This window comes from Zosterops lateralis, assembly GCF_965231275.1.
Source record: "Zosterops lateralis genome assembly, chromosome: 28".
In the NCBI taxonomy this organism is placed as follows: domain Eukaryota; kingdom Metazoa; phylum Chordata; class Aves; order Passeriformes; family Zosteropidae; genus Zosterops; species Zosterops lateralis.
The window spans coordinates 1,187,757-1,214,722 of NC_139788.1; the positions used below are offsets into that span (position 1 = coordinate 1,187,757).

General features: G+C 47.7%; 1 protein-coding gene across 2 annotated transcripts; it reads left to right on the top strand.

The window, feature by feature from the left end:
• The first annotated feature begins 4,289 nt into the window (after positions 1-4,289).
• On the top strand, positions 4,290-10,189 carry EDN2 (endothelin 2). Of its 2 annotated transcripts, XR_014591902.1 has the most exons (6): positions 4,290-4,366; positions 5,318-5,450; positions 6,381-6,500; positions 7,930-8,007; positions 9,016-9,775; positions 9,938-10,189. XR_014591902.1 is itself a non-coding variant. In XM_083879708.1 (5 exons), exons 1-5 carry the CDS (start codon positions 4,309-4,311, stop codon positions 9,116-9,118), a joined length of 492 nt encoding a protein of 163 aa, XP_083735834.1. In that variant the 5' UTR covers positions 4,290-4,308; the 3' UTR covers positions 9,119-9,804. The 2 variants fall into 2 exon arrangements, 1 of the variants encoding a protein (XP_083735834.1); XM_083879708.1 differs by lacking the exon at positions 9,938-10,189 and having other exon boundaries at positions 9,016-9,804.
• The last annotated feature ends 16,777 nt before the right edge of the window (positions 10,190-26,966 follow it).

Genomic DNA, 26,966 nt, shown 5'->3' on the forward strand with positions numbered 1-26,966 from the left:
TGCCTGGAACTCCTGGCGGTGACACCAACAATGTCCCCCCGCGGGCAGGAACAAGAAGGGAAAAAATAACCGCGGGAGGCAAAGCCCATCTTTGGCATTCGGGGCCTCGCGCGCGCGGCTTTGTTCCTTCCCTGGCAGTTGTGTTTGTGCAGCACGGCCCGGCCCTCCTCCAGCAATGTTGGGTTTTTGGTTTTTTTTTTTTTTTTTTTTTTTTTTTTTTTTTAAATTTTTTCTTTGTGATTTTTAGCTGTGGTGATAAGTGCCAGGAGAGTTGGAAGTTGGCTGCTGATCCTTATCGGGGGAACGGTGGCGGGAGCGGGGAAGGTTCTCCGCGCTCCGGAGGTCAAAGGAGAATCAAAGTTCCCGGTGAGGGCTGATCCCCCAGCCCAAAGCACGAGGGGGTTGGACATCTGGGGCTTTGGGGCACCAAAATGTGAGATCTGAAGGTGTTTGAGGGTGCACAAAGATGGTGGAGGGGCCACAGGAGGGGCAGCTGAGGGGTCTTGGTGTGTCCAGCTGGAGCTTTCCTTGGGATGGGGATCCAAACCCCCCTGGGCAGTTCCCAGGCCTGAGCTCCCTTTCCATGGGGAAATTCCTGCTGCTGCCCCCCCTGAGCCTCCCCTGGCCCAGCCTGAGGCCGTCCCCTCTCCTCCTGTCCCTGTTCCCTGGGAGCAGAGCCCGACATTTATGGGGAAAATGAAAACGAGAATTGAGAAATGTTTGGATGAAAGGCCTGGTTTGTGAAGGTGTTTTTGCACCTGCCATGGGAGGGAGAAGAGCAGCAGATCCCTGGGCACCTCCAGCCACACACAGGCTGCAGACAGGGACATGGAGCTCCAGGTGAGGTGGATCACAGAGCCCTGGCCACGAAATTCCTGGAAATTTCCTGGAGGAAATTCCTAGAACCTGAATGTCCAAATCCAAAATTTCCTGGAGGAAATTCCTGGAACCTGGATGTCCAAATACAAAATTTCCTGTAGGAAATTCCTGGAACCTGGACACCCAAATCCAAAATTTCCTGGAGGAAATTCCCAGATGCCCAAATCCCAAATTTCCCAGAGGAAATTCCTGGAACCCGGATGCCCAAATCCAAAATTTCCTGGAGGAAATTCCTGGAACCCGGATGCCCAAATCCAAAATTTTCCTGAAGGAAATTCCTGAAAACCCAGACACCCAAATCCCAGGGTTATCTTGAGGCTCTGTATGTGACAGTGCTGACCCTTCAGCACCATTTTTGTCCTTTTTTTTTGGACAAAATGATGTCATTTACTCCCCAACCTCCCCCGTGGGCTGAGCAAACACGGCTGCGTTGCCTTCCCCACGTCGAGGGGATCATTTTTCATCCCTGCACTGACCAGGGAGAGGAGGCAGCCAAGGCAGATTTATTTATTTATTGTATCACCGGGCTGGCATCTGGAATGAGCTGTGACATAACTCTGAAACTTGGCACAGCTGGGATGTGGGCACTGACAGGTAACGCCGCTTTTTTTTGTCTTTCCCTGTTTTCTTTACAATAATTGTTGCATTGATACCGAGGTTTAAACGCTTCCCTCTGTTTGCTTTTGCGTTTTATGAGCTCTGCCTTGACTTTCTTCTTAATTTATCCTTTGCGCTCTTCCTGATTTTCTCTGCCTGACACATCCTCGGCTCTGTTATTTCCATGGGGTGCCCACGCGTACATTTTTCACCCTCTCTGGCCTCTATGGCGCCTCATTTCACACCCTCTGTGCTCTCCTGGGCAGTTTCTTCCCTGCATACACCCCTTGTATCCATTTTTCCTATTTCTTACCTTTACACACCCCCTGTATCCATTTTCCCCACTTTTTCCCCTGCACACACTCCTTGTATCCATTTTCCCTGGTTTTTTCCCTTTACACACTCCCTGTGTCCACTTTTCCCTCTTTTTTTCCTTGCATACACCCCCTATATCCATTTTCCCCCATTTTTTCCCTGCACACACTCCTTGTATCCATTTTTTCCCTGTTTTTTTTCCCTGCACACACTCCTTGTGTCCATTTTCTCCTGTTTTTTTTTTTCCCTGCACACACCCCTCTGCCCATTTTTCCCTGATTCTTGTCCATTTTCCCCTGTTTTTTCACTGCACACACTCCTTGTATCCACTTTTCCCATTTTTTTCCCTGCACACACTCCTTGTGTCCATTTTCCCCTGTTTTTTTTCCCTGCACACACCCCCTATATCTATTTTTCCCATTTCTTCTCTGCACAAACCCCCTGCATCCATTTTCCCATTTTTTCCTGCACAAACCCCCTGTGTCCACTTTTCCCTCTTTTTTTCCTTGCATACACACCCTATATCCATTTTTCCCATTTTTTTCCCTGCACACACTCCTTGTATCCATTTTTCCCTGTTTTTTTTTCCCTGCACACACCCCCTGTATCCATTTTTTCCTGTTTCTTGTCCATTTTTCCCCATTTTTTCCCTGCACACACCCCTGTGCCCATTTTTCCCTGTTTCTTGTCCATTTTCCCCTGTTTTTTCACTGCACACACTCCTTGTATCCATTTTCCCCATTTTTTCCCCTGCACACACCCCCTCTGAGCACTTTGCACGAGCACAGAAAGGAATTCCTTGGACCAAGGGGACGCCAAACCCTCCAGACTCACCCTACAACCACCACCTGCTTCACTTCCAGGAGCTGCTCTGCTCAGAACCTCTGCCTCAGGAACACTTTTCCTCATTCCTCCTCCCTGCACTTTTCCTTATTTCCCTTTCCTTCCCCTCCCTCACGTGTCCCTGTGCATGAGCCTTCTCTGTGCCTGGAATTGCCACCACCTTCCCCATCTGCCCATGACAACAAGGCCATAAAAACTCTGAACTGCTCACGGGTAAACAAATAAAAAAAAAAATAATCCACTCCCTTTTTCCCTGGGAAACTTCTTGCAAAAAAACGGTGAACGGGGTTGATTTTTTTGGCTTTTCCCTAAAAAAAAAAAAAAAAAAAACTCAGGAGGATTTGTTGTGTTGTGGATTTGTCATTCCAAGGGTGGATTGGAAGGAATTTGGGATGGGATTTGCATGGTCAGGATTCAGAATTTTCCCAGGAGGAATTTCCTGCTCCAAGGAAAAGGTGAAGGGCTCTGGCTCCTCCTGGTTCATGCCAGGAGGTGACTGTGCTTCACATGATTGGCACCTTAAAGAAAAATGTGCAGATAAATGTGGCTTAAATCAGACAGTGCTCGGGCAGGTTTATTGACAGAAATTTTAATTTTTAAAGGCTTAAAGTTGATTTAGAGGAAAAAAATACGGGGAGGGGAAGAGAGAGAGAGAGAAAGGTGAGACTGCCATTGCAGTTATTTCAAGTGAGTTGATGGATTTATATTTTTATTCCATTAAATTATTATTTTTTATTAAATTTTATTAAAATGAATTTGACCTTTATGAATTTTATTAATAAAATTTAAATTTCTATAATATTAATTTAATATAATATAATATTATAAATATAGTATAATATAGTATAATATAATATAATATCGTATTATGTTATATTATGTTATATTATATTATATTATATTATATTATATTATATTATGTCTTATTATGTTATGTTATATTATACTATGTTATATTATTTTATATTATATTATATTATATTATATTATGTTATGTTATGTTATATTATATTATGTTATATTATATTATATTACATTATGTTATATTATATTATATTACATTATGTTATATAATATAATATTATATTCTATTATATTATATTATATTATATCATGCTATATTATATTATGTTATATTATATTATATTATATTATATTATATTATATTATATTATACTATTCTATATTATATTATATTATATTATACTATATTACATTACATTATATTATATTATATTATATTATACTATATATTTTATTGTATCATACATTAATACAACATTAACAAAATCCAATATTATTTTATTAAAACAAATTAACTCAAATTAAGACATTCCAAACCAAAACTTGACTTTTGCTGTTACTTTTTTACCCGATTTGTTCAGCTTAACGCATCCCCTGGGGCCCAGTGGAAACACAGGGGTCTCCCAGGGTGGGGGGGGGACACCCTCCCCACCCCAGACCCCCCGGAGCCCCCCGGGCACAGCAATCCCGGGATTCCTGCAGGGAGGAGCGGGGGCTCCTGCCCGCCCCGCCGAGCGCGGCGTTCCCGGGGCGGGGCGGGGCGGGTGACGCTCGGGTTGGGGCTATAAAACACCTGCCGCCTCCAGCCCCGGCCAGGCGGCTCCGCTGGAACGGCCGGGAAAGGAGGAAAAAAAGCTCCGAGCTGCGGTGATGGGCAGCCAACCCGCCGTGCTGCTGGCGCTCGCCCTGTGCGCCCTGCTGGAGGCCGGTGAGCCCCGGGTGGGGGGCCGGAGGGGATGGGGGGACCCCCCTGCAGCCCCTGGAGTGGGGAGGGGGCTGGAGGTGGCTGCGGGATCTTCGCTCCGGGGTGCGGGTCCTGCGGGAGCTGCAGCCTCCCTGTGCTCCCACCGGGACGGGGACATTGCTGTGACCCTTATTGGGGACACAAACCGGGTTGGGCAGCTCATCCCTCCCTCCCTGTGCTCCCACCGGCATGGGGACATCACTGCGACTCTCCCCGAGGGGACACAAACCGGGCTGGGCAGCTCATCCCCCCCTCCTTGTGGTCCTGCCAGGACCCTCCTTGGGGATAAACTCAGGGGTCGGGCAGCTCATCCTCCCTCCCTGTGCTCCTGCCGGGACAGGGACATCACCGCGACCCTGTTTCCCTGTTCTTTCCCTGCACACACCCCCTGTGTGCATTTTCCCCATTTTTCCTTGCACACACCCCCTGTGTGCATTTTTCCTTGCACAAACCCCCTATGTTCTTTTTTCCCATTTTTCCCCTGTACAAATCCCTGTGTCCATTTTCCCCTATTTTTTCCCTGCACACACCCCCTGTGTCCATTTTCCCCGTGTTTTCCCTGCACACACCCCCTGTGCCCATTTTTCCCTGATTTTTCCCCTGTTTTTTCCCTGCACACACCCTCTATGTGCATTTTTCCCGTTTTTTCCCTGCACAAACCCCCTGTGCCCATTTTTCCCTGCACAACCCCCCTGTGTCCATTTCCCCCTATTTTTTCCCTGCACACACCCCCTGTGCCCATTTTTCCCTGTTTTTTTTCCCTGCACACACCCCCTGTGTCCATTTTTCCCTGCACACACCCCCTGTGTCCATTTTTCCCTGCACAAACCCCCTGTATCGACACCACCACAACCCTCTCAGAGGGTTCACACCCAGGCCCAACCACTCATCCCTCTCTCCTTGTTCCCCCTGCAGGTCTGGGCCATTCCCCACCCGAGTCTCACCTGGCTGCACCTCCCAGGATCAAGCGATGTTCCTGCAACAGCTGGCTGGATAAGGAATGCATCTACTTCTGTCACCTGGACATCATCTGGGTCAACACACCTGGGTGAGCAGGAGCTCGGGGATGATGGGCAGGGGCTGTACCTTCCTCCAGGGGAGATTTGGGAAAAGGGTCCTGGTGCTCTGGCAGCACCTGCTGCGAGGTGCGTGGAAAGCTTGGAATGGGACAAACTGTGCTGCTGTTCCTGTTCTCAGGTGTTTGTGCAACCCCAGCGGGTTGTAGAGGTGAAAGCACAAGGCTCGGCTTTTTTCCTCTGCAAAAAATCCCAGAGCAACACTGAGGTTTTTTAAGTTTCCTCTCCTTGCTCGCAACGCTGCTTTGCCAGTATTGTTAAATGAGGCGGCGGTGGGCCCGTGGCTGCCAAGCCCTGCCCTCAGGAATGCCGAAAAATAAGTTTTTTCCCAGCAATGGCCATCGCAGCGGAGCGCGGCACAACGCGCGGCTCAGGTGTGGTTTATAATCGCGCTCGCTGACATGCATTTACAGCTCGCTGCTTGCTCGGGGAGGTGTTGCGGAGTCCCTGCCAATGCTGCAGCCTCTGGGAGGGGAGATTGCCATCAGAGATGGGGCAGGAGAGTGCTGTGAGCGCAGGAAACCTGCTCTGACATCCCGCGTGGGTTAAAGCCGCGGGGAAGGAGGGCACTGGGGCTGCTGGGCTTGGGCATGGAGCTGTGCCACCCATGGGACCAGCCAGCTCATCCAAACCCTGCAAGGAGGGAAAAATCCCCTTCCCAGACAGCACAGAGCAGCCAACCCCAGCAGGGAGAGCTCAGGTGGGGAAAACTCTAGGTGGGAGAAGAGCTCAGACCTACCACTGACCTTTTCACCTTATACCTATAGATGAGTCTTTTATTATCCTGGCACTGCCTTGGCTGCCTCCCAGGACCCTGCCATAAACCTGCTGGGCAATAAAAAAAAGCTGGTGGCACGGCTGAATTCCTTTTGTGTGTGTGTGTGTGTGTGTTTTTTTCCCAGGCACACCGCTCCCTACGGCCTGGGCAGCCCGCCAAGGCGGCGCAAGAGGTCGGCGGGCAGGTGCCAGTGCTCGCGCTCCAGGGACAGCACCTGTGCCACCTTCTGCCAGGGCAGGCCTGGGTGAGTGCTGGGGGATGGCCCTGGGCTGGAGGGAGGTGTGGGGTTTGATGGGAAGTGTCTGGTGGGTTTTTTGTCCCCTCCCGAGAGGCCTCAAGTGTCACCAGGGTCCTCTCAGCAGGTGACAGGCAGCAGTGTCACCTCCATCCCTGATGCTGCCAGCAGGGCTGGGTCTGCTGGTGGGAAGGGGAGCTGGCAGCACCCTGGGGATGGGACAAGTGAGGGTGTGGAGCTTTGGGACACTGGTGTCCCCTGCTCAGAGGGGAGGGCTGGCAGTACACTGGGAGTGGGACAAGTGAGGGTGTGGATTTTGGGGACACCAGTGTCCCCTCCTCAAAAGGGAGGGCTGGCAGCGTTGTGGGAGTGGGGACAAGTGAAGGTTTGGATTTTTGGGACATCAGTGTCCCCATCTCAGAAGGGAGCATGTGGGAATGGGACAAGTGAGGATGTGAATTTTTGGGACACCAGTGTCCCCTTCTCAGAATGGAGAGCTGGCAGCACCCTGGGAGTGGGACAAGTGAGGATGTGAATTTTGGGGACACCAGTGTCCCCTTCTCAGAATGGAGAGCTGGCAGCACCCTGGGAGTGGGACAAGTGAGGGTGTGAATTTTGGAGACACCAGTGTCCTGTGCTCAGAAGGGAGAGCTGGCAGCACCCTGGGAGTGGGACAAGTGAGGATGTGAATTTTGGGGACACCAGTGTCCCCTTCTCAGAATGGAGAGCTGGCAGCACCCTGGGAGTGGGACAAGTGAGGGTGTGAACTTTGGGGACACCAGTGTCCTGTGCTCAGAAGGGAGAGCTGGCAGCATGTGGGAGTGGGACAAGTGAGGGTGTGGATTTTTGGGACCCCAGTGTACCCTGTTCAGAAGGGAGAGCTGGCAGCACCCTGGGAGTGGGACAAGTGAGGGTGTGAATTTTGGGGACACCAGTGTCCTGTGCTCAGAAGGGAGAGCTGGCAGCACTCTGGGAATGGGACAGATGAGGGTGTGGATTTTTGGGGCACTGCTGTCCCCTTCCCAGAAGGGAGGGCTGGCACCACCCTGGGAGTGGGGACAACTGAGGGTGTGGATTTTTGGGACCCCAGTGTCCCCTGCATGGCTCAGGGCTGCTCTGAGCTGGGACTCAGCAGCCAAACGTCCTGTGGCCACCTCAGTTTATGGCACATGTGGGGTCTCAGTTGAGCCTCAGCAGCGCTGCTGAAGTGACTGTGGATCTCTGTCATTAATTCCACGGCCAGGCAAGAGTTACAATCCTCAATCATTAAATCTGCCTGTGAATGAATAGAGGAGCCCTGGCACGAGGGAATAGCAGTCAAAAATGAGTGGTGAATAGCTCCCAAATGAGCTGCAATTAACCCTTCAAAGCCGTGCATTCAGCTGTCTGTCAGCGGGCCAGGCTCTGGGTGGCTCAGCCTTTTCCTTTTTCTCTTTAGGTACCTCCAGGGTCTGAAGCTCCCCCTGAGCTCTGGAGCATCGAGGCCTCCCCACCATGGGCTGCTGAGAGCTCTCAGGTGAGCAGGGCATTGTCATTGTAGGGCATAAAAGAAAGATGAGAGGCTCTAAATATTTCAGAAGGCAAAGAGCACAGGAAAAAAAGGCTTTTATTGTGTAATTTTTACTGCCTTTTATAAGGTGTTCCTATATATGGTTGGTGAATAGGAACGACACCTCTCTGATCCCTTTGGTTAAACCAGAGAAACAGCAAAACACCACCTGGAGAAAGGTTGTTGTGAGAAAGGAGAGTTGTTGGCCAAAAATTGTTTTGGGAAGAAGCTTTTCTTGAGGATTTTTTTTCCCTTGGGAAAAAGTCAGCAGCTGTTAGAAGGCTGAAAATCTCTGAGACCCAGAAATATCAGGCTCACAAAGCCACTCTGAAAATTCATTATAAGCACTTGAAAATGTGTGGTTGTGGCCCCAGGCTGCAGTTACTGCTCAGGTCTGACCTTCTGCCTCCTCCTGCCTCCTTGGAATGAAATTTGGCTGTTTCTGTGGCACTGCAGGCTCCAGCTGAGGGAGCCAGGGCTGCCCCTGCCCTGCCCAAACCATAAAATGTGATTTCTGATGGGAGTGGGGAGTTTCTGTGATGTGGGACAGGCAGGTGGGTGATGGACAGAGGAGGGAGAGGGAGATGGTGTCGTGTAGGGAAATAATTTATTGGGCAGCAATTTTGGACCAAAGGACTGAGCTTTTCTAACCCCACATTGGGGAATTGTGGGGAGCAACAACAACTCCAGGAGTGTAACTGAGCTAAAGAGAGGTGGTAAATTAATGAAATTGGGTGGCAATTAAATCAGAGGCAGTGAGGACACTTTTTAAAAGGCACATTTGGGGAAGCAGCATTTGGGGTCATCCCTGGACCTTCTGCCACCTCAATGGAGCCCCATTGTGCCTTCGTGGGCAGAAATTTCTGCTCTTCTTTCCCCAGTCTCCTGCCTGCCAGCAAATTGTGCTGATAAATGTGATAATATTTACTGACAGAGGAGCTGGAGGGTGACCACAGTGTCCCTTTCTGTCCCCAGGGACCTCAGGGTGTCCAGCCCACGCTCGGGAAAACGCTCCAGGAGGGACACGCAGCCGCCAGCTCTGCCTTGGGAAAAAACCATCTGGAAGAAGAAGAGATAAAGACAGGGCCACACCGAGCTCACCAGAAGAATTTGGAGTCCTGTGGGTGCCACCAGCTCCGCTGTCGGTTGTTAGAGCTGAAGGGAAGGCCGTGAGTGGAAGGGAAGGAAGTGGAATTCCTGCCGCGCCAACCAGCGCTCGAGGGGCTGCTGCAAAGGGAAAAACTGTCTCTCCACACAGCCAGAGGAGTGTCCTGGAGCTTAATTTTTGCCTTTTTTGCATCAGGCAAAGGTGGTGCTGGAGCAGCACCGGCTGGACTGTGCCCTTGGAGCCCCAGGAGGGGGCTCAGCCCAGGTGTGGTGGGGGAATCACACCAGGGGGGTCTGGGCAGTGCTGGGTGAGCCCAGCCCTGAGCCTGTCCCTGGTCTGGGCTGTTCTAACCCAGGTCTGTGTGAGCCTAAACCCAGCCCAGCCTCACTCACAGGGCTTTGGCTCCTCACTGTAGTCAGGGATGAGCTGCCTCCACCCCCAGCCCACCTTTGCACCGTTTTCTCCTGTCACTCAGTGCCTGTGGACGAGGCTCCCGTGCTGGAACAGCTCCCAGTTTGTATCAAACCTTTATTCCATCATCACCTGGAGCCAGGTGAGCAGGCAGGGGCACTCACTGGCTGAGGGATCACTGGGGTGACAATGGGAATTCCCATGGAGGTCCTGGCTGTAGCTGGGCTGGGTCAGTGAGCCCAGGGATGGCACCAAGCCCCAGGTGTGGCTGGTGTGGGGTTTGTGCAGGACCCCCAGAGCCCTGGGCTGGGTCAGTGACCCCAGGGATGGCACCAAGCCCCAGCTGTGGCTGGTGTTGGGTGTGTGCAGGACCCCCAGAGCCCTGGGCTGGGTCAGTGACCCCAGGGATGGCACCAAGCCCCAGCTGTGGCTGGTGTGGGGTTTGTGCAGGAGCCCCCAGAGCCCTGGGCTGGGTCAGTGAGCCCAGGGATGGCACCAAGCCCTGCTGTGGCTACTTTGGGGTTTGTGCAGGAGCCCCCAGAGCCCTGGGCTGGGTCAGTGAGCCCATCTCCTCTCCCTGGACATACCCTCAGCTCCTGAACATCCCAAGGGTCTCCCAGCTCTGCCTGCAGGGAGAGGCTGGGGCAGGGAGAGGGCACACAAAGCCTGGCTTGCTGCTGGGCTCTGGACAGTGAATGACCAGTCAGGGCCAGCAGGTCACCGTGGGTGGGGAATGCTGTGGAGGGAAGGGCTGGTTGGAACACAGGGTGGGACTGGAGGATCTTTAAGGTCCCTTCCAACCCAAACCCCCTGTGATTCTGTAACAGAACATCCCTGTCTGAGCTTAGGCTCAGCTTTAAACCCAGATCTGCAGCCCAGGAGAGAGGGAGAAGGAAAAAAAAATTGGGAAAAACACTGAGCCCAGTTCCCAAAAACCAACCCCAGGCAGCTCCAGAGCTGTGCCACAAATGCACTTTTGTTTACCTGGGCAGGCTGAGCTCTGCAGGGAGCCCGGGCTCTCACCTGGGCAGGTAAAGAGCTGCTCCCCACCCCTGGCTCCCTCAGGAGCTTTGGAAAGGCTGCTTGAAGTTGGTGGACCAAAATCCTGTGGCTGTTGCAAGTGTAGTCCCGATGGACGAGAAAAATAATTCCTTGATTTTTGCTTTAAGCCCCAGAGAGGGGGTGTAAAAGGTCTTAAAAATAAGGGCTTAGAAATTAGACCAATTGATTGTAAAAGGTCTTAAAATAAGGGCTTTAAAAATTGGACCAATTGATTGTGTTGTGGATGAAACAGCAGATTGATCGTTTGGTCCCCAAAGAGAATCTGTTTTTAGCTTTTGACCTTCTGAAGGTTGGAGTCACTCAACAAAAAAAAACCCAAAAAACCCCCCAAAAAACCCAAAAAAAAACCCACAAAAAAAACCCCCAAAAAACCACAAAAAAAAAAAAAAAAAAAAAAAAAAAAAAGAAAAAAAAAAAAAGGGGGGGGGCAAAAAAAAAACCCTGAAAGGGTTTGTTCCAGAGGAAATTTTTGAATTTTGCACACGGTTTAATGTGAGTAATTTAAAAATAAAACTACTGCTGTAAAGAACTCTGTCAATGTCCTCGTGTTGTGTAATGTCCCATCCTTAAGTGGCTGATTGCACACCTGCCATATGTAGCATCCTGAAATCCGTATATTTATTTAAATCTGTAGATTTATTTAAATCTATTGATTGGTTTGTTTTGTTTGTTTTTAGATTTTTCAAGATCTAATTTGTAATAAATAATGACAACAGTCAGTGGTACTCTCTCCTTCTTTATTTGGTGGGTGGAAAATCCAACTGGGATTTGGGGAGAGGCTGGAAAATCCAACTGGGATTTGGGGAGAGGCTGGAAAATCCAACTGGGAATTGGGAGAGCCCTGAAGGAGGTTGGAAAATCCAACTGGGAATTGTGAGAGACCCCAGAGAGGCTTGAAAATCCAACTGGGAGTTGGGAGAGCCCTCAAAAGAGGCTGGAAAATCCAACTGGGAATTGTGAGAGACCCCTCAGAGAGTGGAAAATCCAACTGGGAATTGGGAGAGCCCCCTCAGAGGGTGGAAAACCCAACTGGGAGCTGAGAGAGGCTGGAAAATCCACCTGGGAGTTGGGAGAGACCCCAGAGAGGCTGGAAAATCCAACTGGGAGTTGGGAGAGGCTGGAAAATCCAACTGGGAATTGTGAGAGCCCCTTCAGAGGGTGGAAAATCCAACTGGGAATTGGGAGAGCCCCCTCAGAGAGTGGAAAATCCAACTGGGAGTTGGGAGAGGCTGGAAAATCCTCTTCCTCCAAAGCCAGGGATGTCCCCTTGGCCCGTCCCTTCATCCTTTCCCCACCACCTGCAGCGTGTGGTGCCCACTAAAGTCACCCTTTTCCAGCTTTTCCAGTTTCCATCCATGAAAATCTCCACTCCTTCATCCCAGTGCGACAGTTCAGAGATTTGGGGTGGGGAATGAGCCTCTCCCCGGGCTCTGATGGCAAACCTGAGGTGCTGCTCTGTGACTTTTTGTTGTTAAAAGGGAATAATTCTCCTTGCAGGGGAGGAGGAGGAGGGAGCACACACAGAGCAATTAAGAAAAAATGTCTTTGACCTTCAGCAACTTAATCAGTTGCCAGTGTTCTTCCTAATAGTGTGTGTGCTAATGGTTAAGTTCTTCTGGCTGCCATAAAAAAAAAAAATAATAAAAAAATAAAAGTGCTATAACTGGAGGCTACAATAAAGCGCTGATCAACCCATCAAGTGAGTCAATCCAAAAGTAATATCTGTCTTTGTAATGACTGCAATAAAAGCCATGCCAAAGCCAGGGGGATGACGTGAATGAGAATGTTGCTTTAATTACGCCGGGCTGCTCTGCTGGGAGCCCCAGCCACGCTCCCAACCTGCTCCTGGGTGACATTGTCACCTCACCCTGGGGGAGATAAATTTGGGATTTGTGTGGTTACTGCTCCAAGGACAGTCCTGAGGGGTTTGGGCAGATCTCCATCCAAGCCAAGTGGAGTTTTGGTGCGGAAAAAGGTGTTAAATTTGGGTTGGGGCTGACAAAATGCAGGAGGGAGAGTCGCTGCCATTCCCTGTGTGAGAGGCTGAGGCTGGGAAAATGGGAAAAAGGTTGATAAATTTTAGGAATTCTGGTGTTAAGGGCAGCAGGGTGAAGGTTCCCTGTGCTAAAAGGGATTGAGAGCAGGAAGGAGAATGAGGGAAAAGCCGGGATCAATCAGGGAGACACTTCCAGGCGCTGGGATGGATCTGAAGTCACTGCCATTCCCTTTGTGAGAGGCTGAGGCTGGAAAAATGGGAAAAAGGTCGATAAATTTTAGGAATTTTGGTGTTAAGGGCAGCAGGGTGAAGGCTCTGTGTGCTAAAAGGGATTGAGAGCAGGAAGCAGAATGAAGGGAAAGCTGGGATCAATCAGGGAGACCCTTCCAGACACTGGGATGGATCTGGGGGCTGGCTGAGGTTGAGCCCCATCCCTGAGTTTTTGGCACAGACCAAGAGCCCTTCAAAGGTCACTCACAGGTGGAGGAGAAGAGGGGCTGGGGGATCTTTCCCTGCCTTGAGTTGATTTTCCTGCCAGCTGGGGGCTCTTGGCACCCCCAGGCCCTGCCCAGGGCTCCACAAAGCAGGTTTTATCCTTTTGCAAAACCACAGGTGAACGACAGAGCAAAGCACCCCTGGAAAATCTGGAATGTCCCACTCAGGGAATGGTCCTGGGATGGAGCACAAAGGGATGAGTGTAATAAGTGTATATTATAAAATTGGCTTTTTGCAAGATGTGTGCTATAGGATTGATAACGTTAATATAGGATATAAGTTTTTTATTTCTGTTATTAGTAAAGAAAATTAATAATAGTGGTAGTAGTTGATATAAATATGCTTAAACTGTCTGTTTGGTGGGGATAACATCCAGTGAACATGTAAAGAAGACTCTGCTATTGATACACCAATATCAGCATCTCCCACCTGAAGAAAGTATAGACCAAAGCTCAGGCTGGAGGGGATAATGAAGACACAGCCCAGAAACACAAATGTTCTAAAAAGGGGGACACAAGGATGGGCCATGCAAAACAGTTCCTAAAATATAGAAACTAATTTATAGAAAAATATGAATATTCACAAGCTGATGCAATAGAAAGGGGATTTAACAAATGTCTCTGATACAGCAGGTGTGGACTTGGCTGAACGCCGAGTCACCCAGCCCGGCCATACTTTGCTTTTTTATCTCCTAATTCTCTTAATTCTTTATTAAACCTATTTCTTAAAAATTTACCGAACAAGTGAACCTCGTTTTTGACAACAAGGAACACCTGCTGCTCTCACCACAGGGATGGACTGGCTGCTGCCTTCCTCCAAAACATCCCGGCGCTCCGGGATCCCCCTGGGCACAAAGGGACAGCGAGGAGCAGGAGCCCAGCGTGGGGGCAAAAAACACCACAAGCCTTTCAAGGAACAGAGCAGAGCAGATTCCTCCCCTCCGTCGGCGGGGAAAACAGGATGCAGACCACATTCCTGCTCCCGCAGACCAGCAGCACAAATACATCGCTCAGCTCCAATTAAAGCCTGGCTTTATATCACCTTGTTGCTGATAAGGCTCTGATTAATGGAAGAATTGTCTTTTTTTAATTTTTTTTATTTTTTTTTTTCCTCCCCCAATAAAGTCTCTGCTGTTAATTGTTTTTTTCCCCTCTCTCATATTTCTCATTTCCAAAGGCGCTTTCGAGGAGGGTTTGCTGATTGCGCTGGAAGTTGTGTGGGAACACTTAGTCTCTTCCTGGTTTTGTTTTTTTTTTTTTTTTATTTCAGGGCTTAAGTGCTGCCACTGCGAGCAGCAGGTCCAAGAGATGAATGAGCCCGGCGAAAATCCTGCCTCTGGATAAACAAGCTCAGATCCATGTGTTTGTCCGTGACACAGAAAACTCCAGAACAATGATTTTGGTGCCAGGTTTGTTTCCTCTGCAGAGCCACTTCCCCTGGAGGAGCCTCAGGTGCGTAGCAACAGCTCAGGAAAACAAAATCCAGCCTAGGCCAGGCTTTAGGAAAACATAATCATGGTTTGAAGGGTTGGGTTGGGATCCCTCCTGAACACCAGGATTTCCCTGGAAGAGCATCCACAGCACAGGAGCTGCTTCTCCACGCCCTGGGTGATGTGCAGGGTTGTCACACCTGGAATCTCCTGGTGAAAATGTGGGGTTTTTTCAGCCAGGCGAGAGTTTCTCCTCTCTGCCCTCACGGGGGATGGAAGGTGGGGATGGATCCATCAGCACCTGCCTGGTGTAGGGGTCCCTGATGGGGGGACACACCTGATCCTGGCTCTGCCCTGCTGCAGGTGGGAAATCAGGCGAGAAAACAGGACCTGGCTCTTTTCTGAGCTGTTTTTGAACTCTCATTGTTTCTGTGGCTCCAGTGGGATAAACCAGCTGGGAACAGCCTTGGGGATCCTCTGAGGAAGAGCCAGAGGACAGGAGTGCCCTGAGGAGCCAGGGGAAGGTGACACCCATTCTGTGCCCAGCCCATGGGACCCTCTCCCAGCACAGGCTCAGCCTCTGGGGGCTGCAGGTGGGAGATTTGGGCTTGGCCAGAGTCTCCTTGAGGTGCAGATTTATGGCAGGTAAATCTTTTATTTGGGAGCCATGAGAGGGAACAGGGAGAATTCTCCAGCCTGAACTGAACAAAGTGTCAAACAAAATCCTTCCAACCTCAGCGTGTCACTGAAGAGGATGGGGAGAATGTGTCCTGGTTTAGGGATGGAAGAGAAATTTTTGGGCAGGATGGAGAGAACTGGATCCCTGGGCAGAGGGGTGGGTGTTGTTATAGAACACGAAATGAATGACACTCACACAGTCAAGCTGTCTGGGCAAAAAGAGGGAAGTTTATTTTTCTACTTGGATTTATATAGATTTTGGACAATGATTAGGGATTGGAGGATGAAGTTGCCACCTCTCCAACCACTCTGGTCAAACTAGAAATCCATCAACTGTCCTTCCTCAAGAGAGGAACAAAAAAACCCCCTACATTTTACCATAACATCACTTTGTTCACATAAAAATCTGTGAGAAACTCCACTACAAAAATGCAAACATCAGAAGGCTGAAAAAAAAAAAAAAAATCAAGATTTTTTGATTTTTTTTCTGTGGGTATGACTGGACAGTCAGATCCTGTCCCTTGAGGGTTTGTTCCTTCTGTCCCCACTCTGGCTGCTGGGAGAGGATCCATGGGGAGCAGTTGGAGAGTCCTCAGTGACTCGTAGCTTTGGGAAAGGGGGATGAAAATTGGGGAAAAAATGAAGTGGAGCTACTTAAATAATACTTACTGTGTAAGTTCAGTTCCTGAGAGCTCACGGTTCAGCTGCTGTTTTATGGGTCATACCCCCAGAGGGTTTTGTAAAGTGCTTTTCTCTCTTAGCTCAGAAATGTTAAAGATCGCGGATCTGTATGAAAATGACTCCACTTTAACACTGACTTCAACATCTGGCTGTGTGGAGAATGTCAGTGTGGGTCTATTTAAAGGCTTTTTTTTATTATTTTATTTTATTTTATTTTATTTTTGATCCTGAGCCAGCAAATGTCACGTTTGAAATGCGCTTTTCAACAGGGAGTCTCTGTGGAAAGAGCAGAGCCTCACATCCCACCACGGATCCAGGAGCTGGGATTTAAGGGAGATGTCAAATACAGGTTGTAACTCCAATTGCTGCCATCCTGCTGTGGGGAAGGGGATTTTTTTCCTTTTCCAGTGAAAATCCTGGAGGATTTTCACAGTGCCAGGGTGTGTTCTGGGGTGCCCAGGATGGAATGAGGAGCAATGACCAGAGAATAAAACACAACAAGTTCCACCTTGGGAACTTCTTTCCTTAGAGCTGCTCAAGGAGGATGTAGAATCTCCCAAACCCACCTGGATGAGTTCCTGTCTCACCTGCTCCAGGTGAGACAAGAACTTGCTTGTGATGCCAGAGTTCCTTTCCATCCCCAATATTCCACAATTCTGTCATTCCTGCACGCAGCTGTTTGTGATGTCTTGGACAAAACCCCATTTTTCTGCCTCGTGGACCCCTCCAACCTCCTCCGTGTGTTTTTGGCACCCCAAGAGCCCAATTCCCTGCTGGATCTGCCCTCTCGGATCAGGGAGAGCCCGGGCAAGCTGCAACAGCACCTCCACCTCTGGTGCTTTGTTCGAGGGCTGCTCCGACTGTGTCACCTTTGAATTTTCGCCAATTAGCCTCTAGAGTGCGATTTAAATATTGTTGCTAATGTTAATGGGAGGGTGTGAGTGTTTTTGTATTTACAGCTCGCCTGCAGGCCTGGAATAACACTTGTCATCCAGACAGGAGGAGGAGCAGCAGGGTCAGAGTGATGCCAGGAGAGAGGAGAGGTTTGTTGCCCATCAGAGATGTCCAGTCCTCCTTGAGGTTCTGCTCAACCAGCAGAATTGAGGATTTTGTAGCTCTGTTTCTGCAGAATCCCCTTGAAATGGGTGACAGGGCTTCATCCCTGGTGTGAGTTTTCAAGCCTGAGATGGGGAAGGAGAAAAAGGCAGGTCCTGGTGTCTCCTGGTGTCCTGAGTGTGGAAGGGATCAGGGCACGGAATTGCCCAGATCATCCCACCCTGTGTGGGCCAAAAACAAACCCCTGTTCCCAGCTCGTGGGTGTCGTTATAGGACACAAAATGAAGGACACACACACAGTCAAGTCGTCAGGGCTAAAAGAGAAAAGTTTATTTTTCTACTTGGGTTTATATAGATTTTGGACAATGATCACGGATTGGACAATGAGGTTGCCACCTCTCCAACCACACTGGTCAAACCAGAAGTCCATCAATTGTTCCTCCTCAAGAGAGGAGTGATAAACAAAAAGGAGCCTCCCCGGTGCCAACCCAGATTTCTCCATCGATTGCCCCTGTTTGGTGGCATTTCCACAACCACATCATTTCTGAATTTCACTTTCATTTTCCTTGTGAGAAGCCTGGCTGGTCACAGGGAACCAGCAAAGCCTCTTGATGCTGTTTTACACCACAACAACACAAACTCTGAGATTCAGGAGGCTGAAAATGACTCCTTTATTTCTGGGCTGTGTCTCCCTTTTATCCCATTTCACACAGACCAATGTGATTGGTGACACAAAGACAAACCTCTTCACTCCCATTGGTCAGAGCAGAGGGACAGCAAGGAGAAGTCCCTCCTGGGGAAAGGAATGAATGACAAAGTTACAGCTACAAAAACATTTCTCCTGTTTATAGAAAATTCCCTGGGCAAAGAATTTCAGAAAAACAAAACACCTCAGGCACGAAACCAAGGCTACAGCATCACACAGTGACATCACACAGGTGACATCACACAGGTGACATCACACTGGTGACATCATGACACTGTTTTACACCACAACGACACAAAGACTCTGAGATTCAGAAGGCTGAAAATGACTCCATTATTTTTGGGATATTTTGTACTATTTTATACTATTTTACCCAGACTATTTTACCCATTTTTTATACCATTTATACCCTTTTATCCAATTCTACACAGACCAATCGGATTGGTGACACAAAGACAAACCTCTTCACTCCCATTGGTCAGAGCAGAGGGACAGCAAGGAGAAGTCCCTCCTGGGGAAAATAATTAATAACAAAGTTACAGCTACAAAACCATTTCATTTTACAGAAAATTCCCTGGGAATAGAATTTTAGAAAACCAAAACACCTCAGGCACAGAACCTGCAGAGGAGGGATGCTGGTGGTGCAGCCCAGGGATCCTGGTGGCACCATCCTGGAATCAACTCTGAGCCTGATAAGAGAGTTTTGCTTACAGGTGCAATCAGGCAGGAATGCAGGACAATCTATCCTTCTGTTGACCTACCTGTGACACTGATCTAGAAAAATTACCAGGTGTTTAAAGAAGCAATTCTGAAATCAAGGGATGGTGCTTCAAGGAAATCTGTTATGGTTTATTGTTATTGTGACTCTTGTCCTGTACTGGGACTGTGAATCATTAACTCCATGTGCTGCAGCATGAATGAGTTTTATGCAATTTTTTAAATTTTTTTTTTTAACTGCATTTTGTTTCTGGAAAAGCCAGGCCCAGCAACTTCTGGATGGAGCCCCTATAATTCAATGAAATAAATGTGGCTGGGGCACAAATTCTCCCTCTGAGCAGCAGTGAATGAATTGTGGGGCAAAGCAGAGCTCTGACAGCTCCTGGGCACTGCCCAGGCTGATCTTCCTAAAGGAAAAATAAAACACTTTAACGTCACTTCAAAGGTTTCAAGTGTTATTTAATGAGTTTGTTTTACTCTCTTAAACCTGCGGCATCGCTGGGCAGGGAGATGATGGAGATGGAGGGGTAAAAATGGAAGAATTTCCACAGGGAGAAGAGAAAGGGACAAAGGAAATGATCCTGGTGATCCCCAGTTCTCATCCCAGTCCACAAGGAATCTTTCTCTTACTCCAAGAATATCAGATTTACCCTGGAAAAGGGGTAAATCTGATAATCAGGGGGGAAAAAGCTGCAAGGCCACAAAAAATGTGGGACAAATGAGCTTTAATCCTCTCCCACGGATCAGGGGTTACACTGCAAACATAGAGATTTTCCTGATTATTTTTCCCCCCAGCTTTTCCCCACCATTTTACATTTTACATTTGCTCGACCAGCTGCCACCAGAGGCAGAGCTCCAGCTCATCCCTGTTGCAAAACACCAGGTGAGGTGTGAGGAAGATGCTCCCAGCCGGTGCTGACTCATCCCAGCGGGCTCAGAGCTGGTCCCTGGGCATTTGTGTTGGCAGCGCTGCTGGAACACCTTCCCTTTTGGCAGTGCTTATGTCAGGAGCTAAAAATGCTGGCGGGTGACTCACGGGTGTCTGAGCTGAGCTGTTGGAACAGGAATGGAGCTCTGAGCTCCCCCAGCCAGGGGTGCACAGCAGGCCCTGCAGAGCTCACCCCGCTTGGTGCTGCCCCTGTTGGAGACCCTCCTGCTCCAGGGGGTTCTCTTTGCTCTCATTCCTCACTCCTGCTCTTTAAATGATGTTGGAGCCCCTCCAGAGCTTGTCAGCCTCTGATCCCTTCAGCAGCTTTTACTGGGACCCCTCTTATCTCTGGGCCTCATCTTTTATCTTTTAAAAGACACCTTTACCTCCCTTTATCTTTCCTCCCTTTACCTCCCTTTATCTTTTCTCCCTTTATCTTTTCTCCCTTTCCATTCTCCTGCTCCTCTTCCTAAGGAAAACTCCAATCCAGAAGCCCCTGGAGTTAAGGGAGGTTGTGTCCAGGTTATTTTCTTTATTCATGGTCTTGTTCTCTATCCATTTGTGGATACCTTGGTGTTTTACTCTTCCATCCTTCCCAACCTGATCTGATCCTCACCTGATCCATGTTGGGGTGTCCCTCTCCCAAGGAGACTCAGGGAACACCCCAGATCTTCTCCCAGGAATGAGTTTTCCTGATCTGGGCTGGTATTTGACTTCTCCATCAGATCCAAGAGAGGTCTCCACCCAATTTGTGTTTTTATGGGCTCGTTGTGCCACCTCAGAGGTTTTGTCCCACTCTCTCCAGAGGGATGTGATTTTTTTCCCATAAGTGATGGAGACTCATCATTTGTCCTGAAGTTTTCAGCCCGTTGTGCATCACAAACCTGGACTCTACCCCTGCACCACAGGAGGTTCAGCCCCTTTCCCCAGACACCTGGAGATAAATGAAGAGAAACAGCTCCAAATTCTGCCACTGGAGGTTCAGGTTGGATATTGGGAAAAAAATTCTCTGCTGAAAGAGCGGAGAATTTTAAATATTTTAAATATTTGCTGCTCAGGGGCAGCTGAGGTCACCACTCCTGGAAACGTTCAAAAACCAAGCAGAAGTGGCACTTGGAGATGTGGTTCAGTGGCCACGGGAGGATTCGGTCAAAGGTTGGATTTGGAGGTCTTGGAATTCTTTTCCAGCCTTTCCACGATGAACTCATATCTCCTATGACATAACCCACGGCTCCAGCAGTGCCACTGTCACAAACAGAAATAAACTGAGGGGCAGGACTGGTCCCTCTGCTGCTGTTCCCTCTCCGAGTGCCCCTGGTTGGTGTCCAGAGATCCCATTCCAACAACATGGAAATCTCTCAGCCCCGTGGAGCCAGCAGGTGGAAAAGTCTCTGTGCCTCAGCTCTCTGGAGGTGCCTGTGGTGCTGCAGGTGAGAAGCCTCAGCTCCAGAGGGAGCTCCACACTCTGCCTGCTGGCCTGGGAGAGGAGAATGTCCGTGGTCATCCTCAGCAGCTGGACATTGGGGTGGTCACTGCCGGCTGTCCACTCCCTCTGGGTGGTGCCGTGGCATGAGGAGGTCCCAGTCTCAGTTCTGGTCACGGTCCCAGTCTCAGTCCCTGCCTGCTCCAGTCCTAGTCCCAGTCCCTATCTGAGTTCCAATCCCAGTTCCAACCCCCATCTCAGTCCCAGTCCAGTTCCAGTCCCAGTCCAGTTCCAATCCTGGTTGCACTCCCTGTCCCACCTGCAGTCCCTGTCCCAGTGGCAGTCCCATTTCCATTCCCAATCCCATCTCCAGTCCCAGTTCCACTCCCCATCCAAGTCCCAGTCCCAGTTCCAATCCCTGTCCCATCCCCATTTCCCATTCCCATTCCCATTTCCATTCCCATTCCCACTCCCATTCCCACTCCCATTCCCATTCTCATTCCCATTCCCATTTCCCATTCCATTCCCACTCCCATTCCCATTCCCATTCCCATTCCCATTCCCATTCCCATTCCTGTCCCATTCCCATTCCTGTCCCATTTCCCATTCCCATTCCATTCCCATCCCATTCCCATTCCCATTCCCATTCCCATTCCCATTCCCATTCCCGTTCCCATTCCCATTTCCATTCCCATTCCCATTCCCATTCCCATCCCAGTCCCAGCTGCTCCCCTGCCGTGGCTCTGTGCTGGTGTCTAACACATCACAGGGATCTCTGCTCCTGGGTCACTTGTGCTTCCCAGCCCCTGATCCCACAGAATCCCAGGGGGTGCTGGAAGGGGCCAGAGAGGTCACCTCATTCCATTCCCTGCTCCAGCCTCCAGGGATCTCCTCCAGAGATCTCCTCCAGGGATCTCCCCCAGGGCTGTCCTGGAGCAGCAGGGAAGGGCTCTCCACACCCTCCCTGGGCAGCTTTTCCACTTTTCTCTCAGTAAAGACATTTTTCCTCTCACTCAGGTGGAATCTCCGACCTCCTCTGCACGTGGAAAGGCAACAGAATCACTCCAGGATGGAGCTACCCCAACAGGGATTTTAATTTACCCATTCCAGGCTTGATTTTCCCCTTAGAGGAAGGGTCAAACAAGAGTGAAACCCATGTTAAAAGTGGAAGCTTGGAACACAAGGCATCACTCACTGTTTTGTTTGTTTTTTTTTTTTTTTTTTTTTTTTGGACAAGAGGACACTGAAAATAGGAAAAGAGCAGGCAGGTGATTTTTACAACAGCTCCAATATAGAATAATGGGATCATGGAATCATGGGATCATGGAATCATGGAATAATGGAATAATGGAATAATGGAATAATGGAATAATGGAATAATGGAATCGTGGAATCGTGGGATCATGAGATCATGGAATCATGGAATGGTTTGGGTTGGAGGAAACCTTAAAGTTCCCCTTGTTCCAGCCCCTGCCATGGGCAGGGACACCTTCCACCACCCCAAGCCCCATCCAGCCTGGCCTGGAATTCCAGGGATGCAGGTGGGTTTCAGACCCACAGAGCACAACACAAAAACTTCACCTTCCCCAACACTGGGAAACATCCAAATACCTTGGAATTCTGTCTGGAAGAGCAGGAATGATTTTCCCTCATCAGGAAGAATGCAGGAGCACTGACTCCACTCCAAAGGCACGGGCTGCTCTCAAGGAAAACGTAAAAACATAAAAACACAACCCAACCAAAGTGCTGGTTAGAGATTAAAGGGAGAGGGCAGGGGCTCGGAGGAAAGGTCAGGCACACAAAGGAAAAACATCTAAACCGAAAACTTGGAAACTTTCCTGCCAGTGGAGACACTTGAATTACCTCAGAACAAAGGCTGTTGACTTTCCTTATAAGGAGGGAAAGTCTTGATTAAAAAAAAAAAAATTAAAAAAAAAGGAAAAGCTTGGTCAATAATTGTTTTCTTCTTTATTGGTGTGTTGGAAGTTCAAACAAGTGAAAGTGGCTGGTTTAGAGTGGAGTAAATGTTTCATTTTGGCAAAAAGAAATGGATAAAATTCCAGTTATTTCACCCATTTTACAGTGGATTTTCCCCCTGTAATTTATGCCCTTGTTTGCAGTACAAAAAGAACTTTGAAACTGGAGTAACGAAATCCTATTTTTAGTTCATGTTTTGAGGCCTCTGTCTTCCCATTCCTGTGCAAACAGTTTCTGAGGTAGAGATGAAGTCACAGCTGCCTCTCCAAGGGCCTGGCCAGAGGGTTGTGGCCACCTGGTGATGCAATGGGGAGTCTTGGCACACAAATCACTGGGAAAATCTCCTTGTTCCTGTGCAGGGCATGAGCAGAGAAAACATTCCCTCTGGATTTCTTTCCAAATGAGTCAACCTCACCAATCTCAACGTGGTAAAGGAATAGAGGAGAGCTGTGAGTTGTTAAAGACACAAACAACAACTAAAAACTCCTGCCTGAGGATGGATGAATTGATGATGTTTTACACCACAAGGACACAGACTCTGAGATTCAGGAGGCTGAAAATGACTCCTTTATTTCTGGGATGTGTCTCCCTTTTATCCCATTTCACACAGACCAATCTGATTGGTGACACAAAGACAAACCTTTCTCCTGTTTACAGAAAATTCCCTGGGAAAGGAATTTCAGAAAACCAAAACACCTCAGGCACAAAACCAGGACTACAGCATCACACAGGTGACATCACACAGGTGACATCATGACCCTGTTTTACACCACAATGACACAGACTCTGAGATTCAGAGGGCTGAAAAATGGCTCCTTTATTTTTGGGATATTTTGTACTATTTTATACTATTTTACCCAGACTATTTTACCCATTTTTTATACTATTTATACCCTTTTATACTATTTCACACAGACCAATTGGATTGGTGACACAAAGACAAACCTCTTCACTCCCATTGGGCAGAGCAGAGGGACAGCAAGGAGAAGTCCCTCCTGGGGAAAGGAATGAATAACAAAGGTACAGCTACAAAAACATTTCTCCTGTTTAGAGAAAATTCCCTGGGAATAGAATTTTAGAAAATTAAAACACTTCAGGCACAAACCAGGGCTACACTCTGGTTGAATCACCAGAGCAGAGGAGACCAGAGATGTTTCCTGCATGGAAATAAAGGCACAGAGCCACGGAATCATGGATTTCCTTGGGTTGGAAGCACCACAATCTGCTTCATCCCTGGTGGATTCACAGGACTCTGCTCCTGGTCACCCTGTCCCACCTGGGACCTGCCCTGGGCAGCTGGACACAGGTTTATTTGGGTTTCTTTTGGCCCTTTCGAGAAACTCTCAATGACTCATTGTCATCATGGGTCTTACAGGTGGGTCTGTCTCAAATCTAGGAAATTTATTACCTCCAAAATTTATAACCTCCAAAATTTATTATCTCCTAAATTTATTATCTACAGAATTTATTATGTCCAAAATTTATTATCTCCAAAATTTTTTTATCTCCAAAGGTTTTGGAAATTAATTTATCTCTTCTGCATGAATCATTGTTTTAAAGTTTGCCGTGTTCATGTTTTTTTTCTCTTTCCTTTTCTAGATTTTCCACAATGAAGTCTTTCCTTTCATTTTGTTGGGGAGAACCTGAAAATCTTCTGCTGGATGAGCTGAATTTCTTCCTTCCTGTGAGCTGTGTCCCATCAGGCACAGCCAGCAGAGCTGCTTTTGTGTCATGGTCATTATTCTTCTACTCCAGCTCTGACCACTTACTCTCCTCCTGCTTCCAGGTGAGAATTTTGATTTTAATTTCCTGTTTCTGCTGGATCAGCTGGGAGATCAATGACACTGTACCACAGAGCCTCAAATGACCATTCTGGAAAATAAAAATGGTTTTGCTGGTTCAGAGTGTCAGTGTCAGTGAGGACCAGCACTCAGCACTTTGCCACCACAATAAACAAAAATATTTCCACTCTTGAGCCAAGCAAAGAAATTTCTGGGCTTTTTGAGCTCCTCAGGAAATTTCCAGGCTGGTGGAGGGTTCCAGAAGACTGTCAGGAGAACAGGAAATGGCTCAAGGATGGGACAACAAGGACTGGAACAGAAAGGCCGTGCTGATTCTGCCTTTCCCTTTCTCCTTCCACACCAAAATCCTTCCACGTTCAGTAAAAACAGTCAACCATTAACCAAAAAAAACCTCCTAAATAATGGACAAAATTAAGGATGACTGTGGCGTTATTCAAACACCAGCTTTTCTTTTCCAGCTTCCTCTGCTGGCTCAGAGCGTGGCCATAACTCACAGATTTTTTGGGCAGGTGCCACTTTGCTCTTGACTCGTCCCCGGCGGCCCCGTGTGTGATCTTGAAAGGAAAAGGGAACAATGAACCACCCAAGGATCACACAGAATCGCTGAGGGCAGCCAGGAGAGCAGGAGAATGAGGAAAAAAATCCAGGTGGACCAGGTGAAGGAGGAGGTTGGGGTTGGGATGAAATGGAAGGTGAAAAAACCAAGTGAGGTTGGATAAATTAAGTGATTTTTTTCAGCTCAGGAAGGAAAAGACAAAAAAAAAACCTGCACCAAAAGCTTGGGGTGGCAGGAGAGAAGGAGTGAAGGTGATGCTGGGCTGTGAAAAGGATAAGAATGGAAAATTATACAGAAAATATGCAAATGTTGGATCAATCAGTGCTTCTTTTCCCCTGGCACTGTGCTGGGCAGTTGTCACCTCACCTAAAGGACAAAATTGGAATAATTTCAGAGACAAGCACTGGAAATCAGTGACCTGAAGGGATTTTTGTGAGAGGAAATGGTGAAAAGCCCCTTCCCTGTGGGTTTGCCCCACATTATGAGGGTCCAGCCTTGCAAGAAGAGTGGCTGTAATAATTATCCTCTTTGATGGTGTTTTATAAATAAAATGGTTTAATAAGGAAAAAAGTAACAAAACATTGCAGAAAACAAATAATAAACCTCTTCATAGACACCCTGCTAAGAGATCTGGAAAAACCTTTACTTCCTTTTGGGTTCTTTCTTAAATACTCCATGTTTTATGAGAAATAACTTAAATACTCCATGTTTTAGGAGAGATAACCTAAATACTCCCTGTTTTAAGAGGGATAACTTAAATACTCAATGCTTTAGGAGAAATAACTTAAATACTCCATGTTTTCGGAGGGATAACTTGAATACTCAATGTTTTAGGAGGAATAACTTAAATACTCCATGTTTTAGGAGGGATAACTTAGATACTCAGTATTTTAGGAAGGATAACTTAAATACACCATGTTTTAGGAGGGATAACTTAAATACTCAATGCTTTAGGAGGGATAAATACTCAATGTCTTAGGAGGGGTAACTTAAATACTCCATGTTTTAGGAGGGATAACTTAAATACTCAATGCTTTAGGAGGGATAAATACTCAATGTCTTAGGAGGGGTAACTTAAATACTCCATGTTTGAGGAGGGATAACTTAAATAATCAGTGTTTTAGGAAGGATAACTTAAATACTCAATGCTTTAAGAGGAATAACTTAAATACTCAATGTTTTAGGAGGGATAACTTGACCAAATTAGGGATACAGAGTTTGAAGAAGAGTGACAAGATCCCATAGATTCTTCTCTCTTTGCCCTGAGCCAATCCTTGTTGAGAGGGGATGGAAAAAATCCACGTTCTTTACATTAAAGGGTGACCCTTAAACTTTCCCCGTACAAAAACCATTTGTTGGGTGTTTAGGATGTGTTCCCCACCTCTCTCCATCCATCTTCTCCCTCTCCTCCAAGTCGTTTTGTTCTCCTCCTGCTCTCCTTGATTTTGATTAAGAGTTTTTTTTGGGGGGGCTCTGATGGATGAAAAGGCTCCACGTTCCTGCTCTGCCTCAGTTGTGCTCCCAGCCCTTTGTTTGGGCATCACTAATTTCGTTTGTCAGGATGTTGGAAAGTGGCCTTTTCTTTGATTTTTTTTTTTTTTTTTTTTTTTTTTACCCCCAGTTAATTTTAATTTGTTTTATTACATGTGGACTGTGCAAGGAGGTGATTAATAATGTTGCTGAAAAGCTTGGGCTGATTTTTTTAGGTTTTTTTTTATTTTGACAAAATAATGAGCCTTGGAGTTTATGGAGCCTTTCCCAGAAGCAGCAGCTTTCTTCAGAAGTTTGATTTTTTTATTTTTTTTTAATTAAAAAAAAAAACAAAGTCCAAAAGCTGCAGGTTTTTTGTTAATTTGGAAGCATTTTTATTTTGATATATTAATTATTTTTTTTTAATTAAA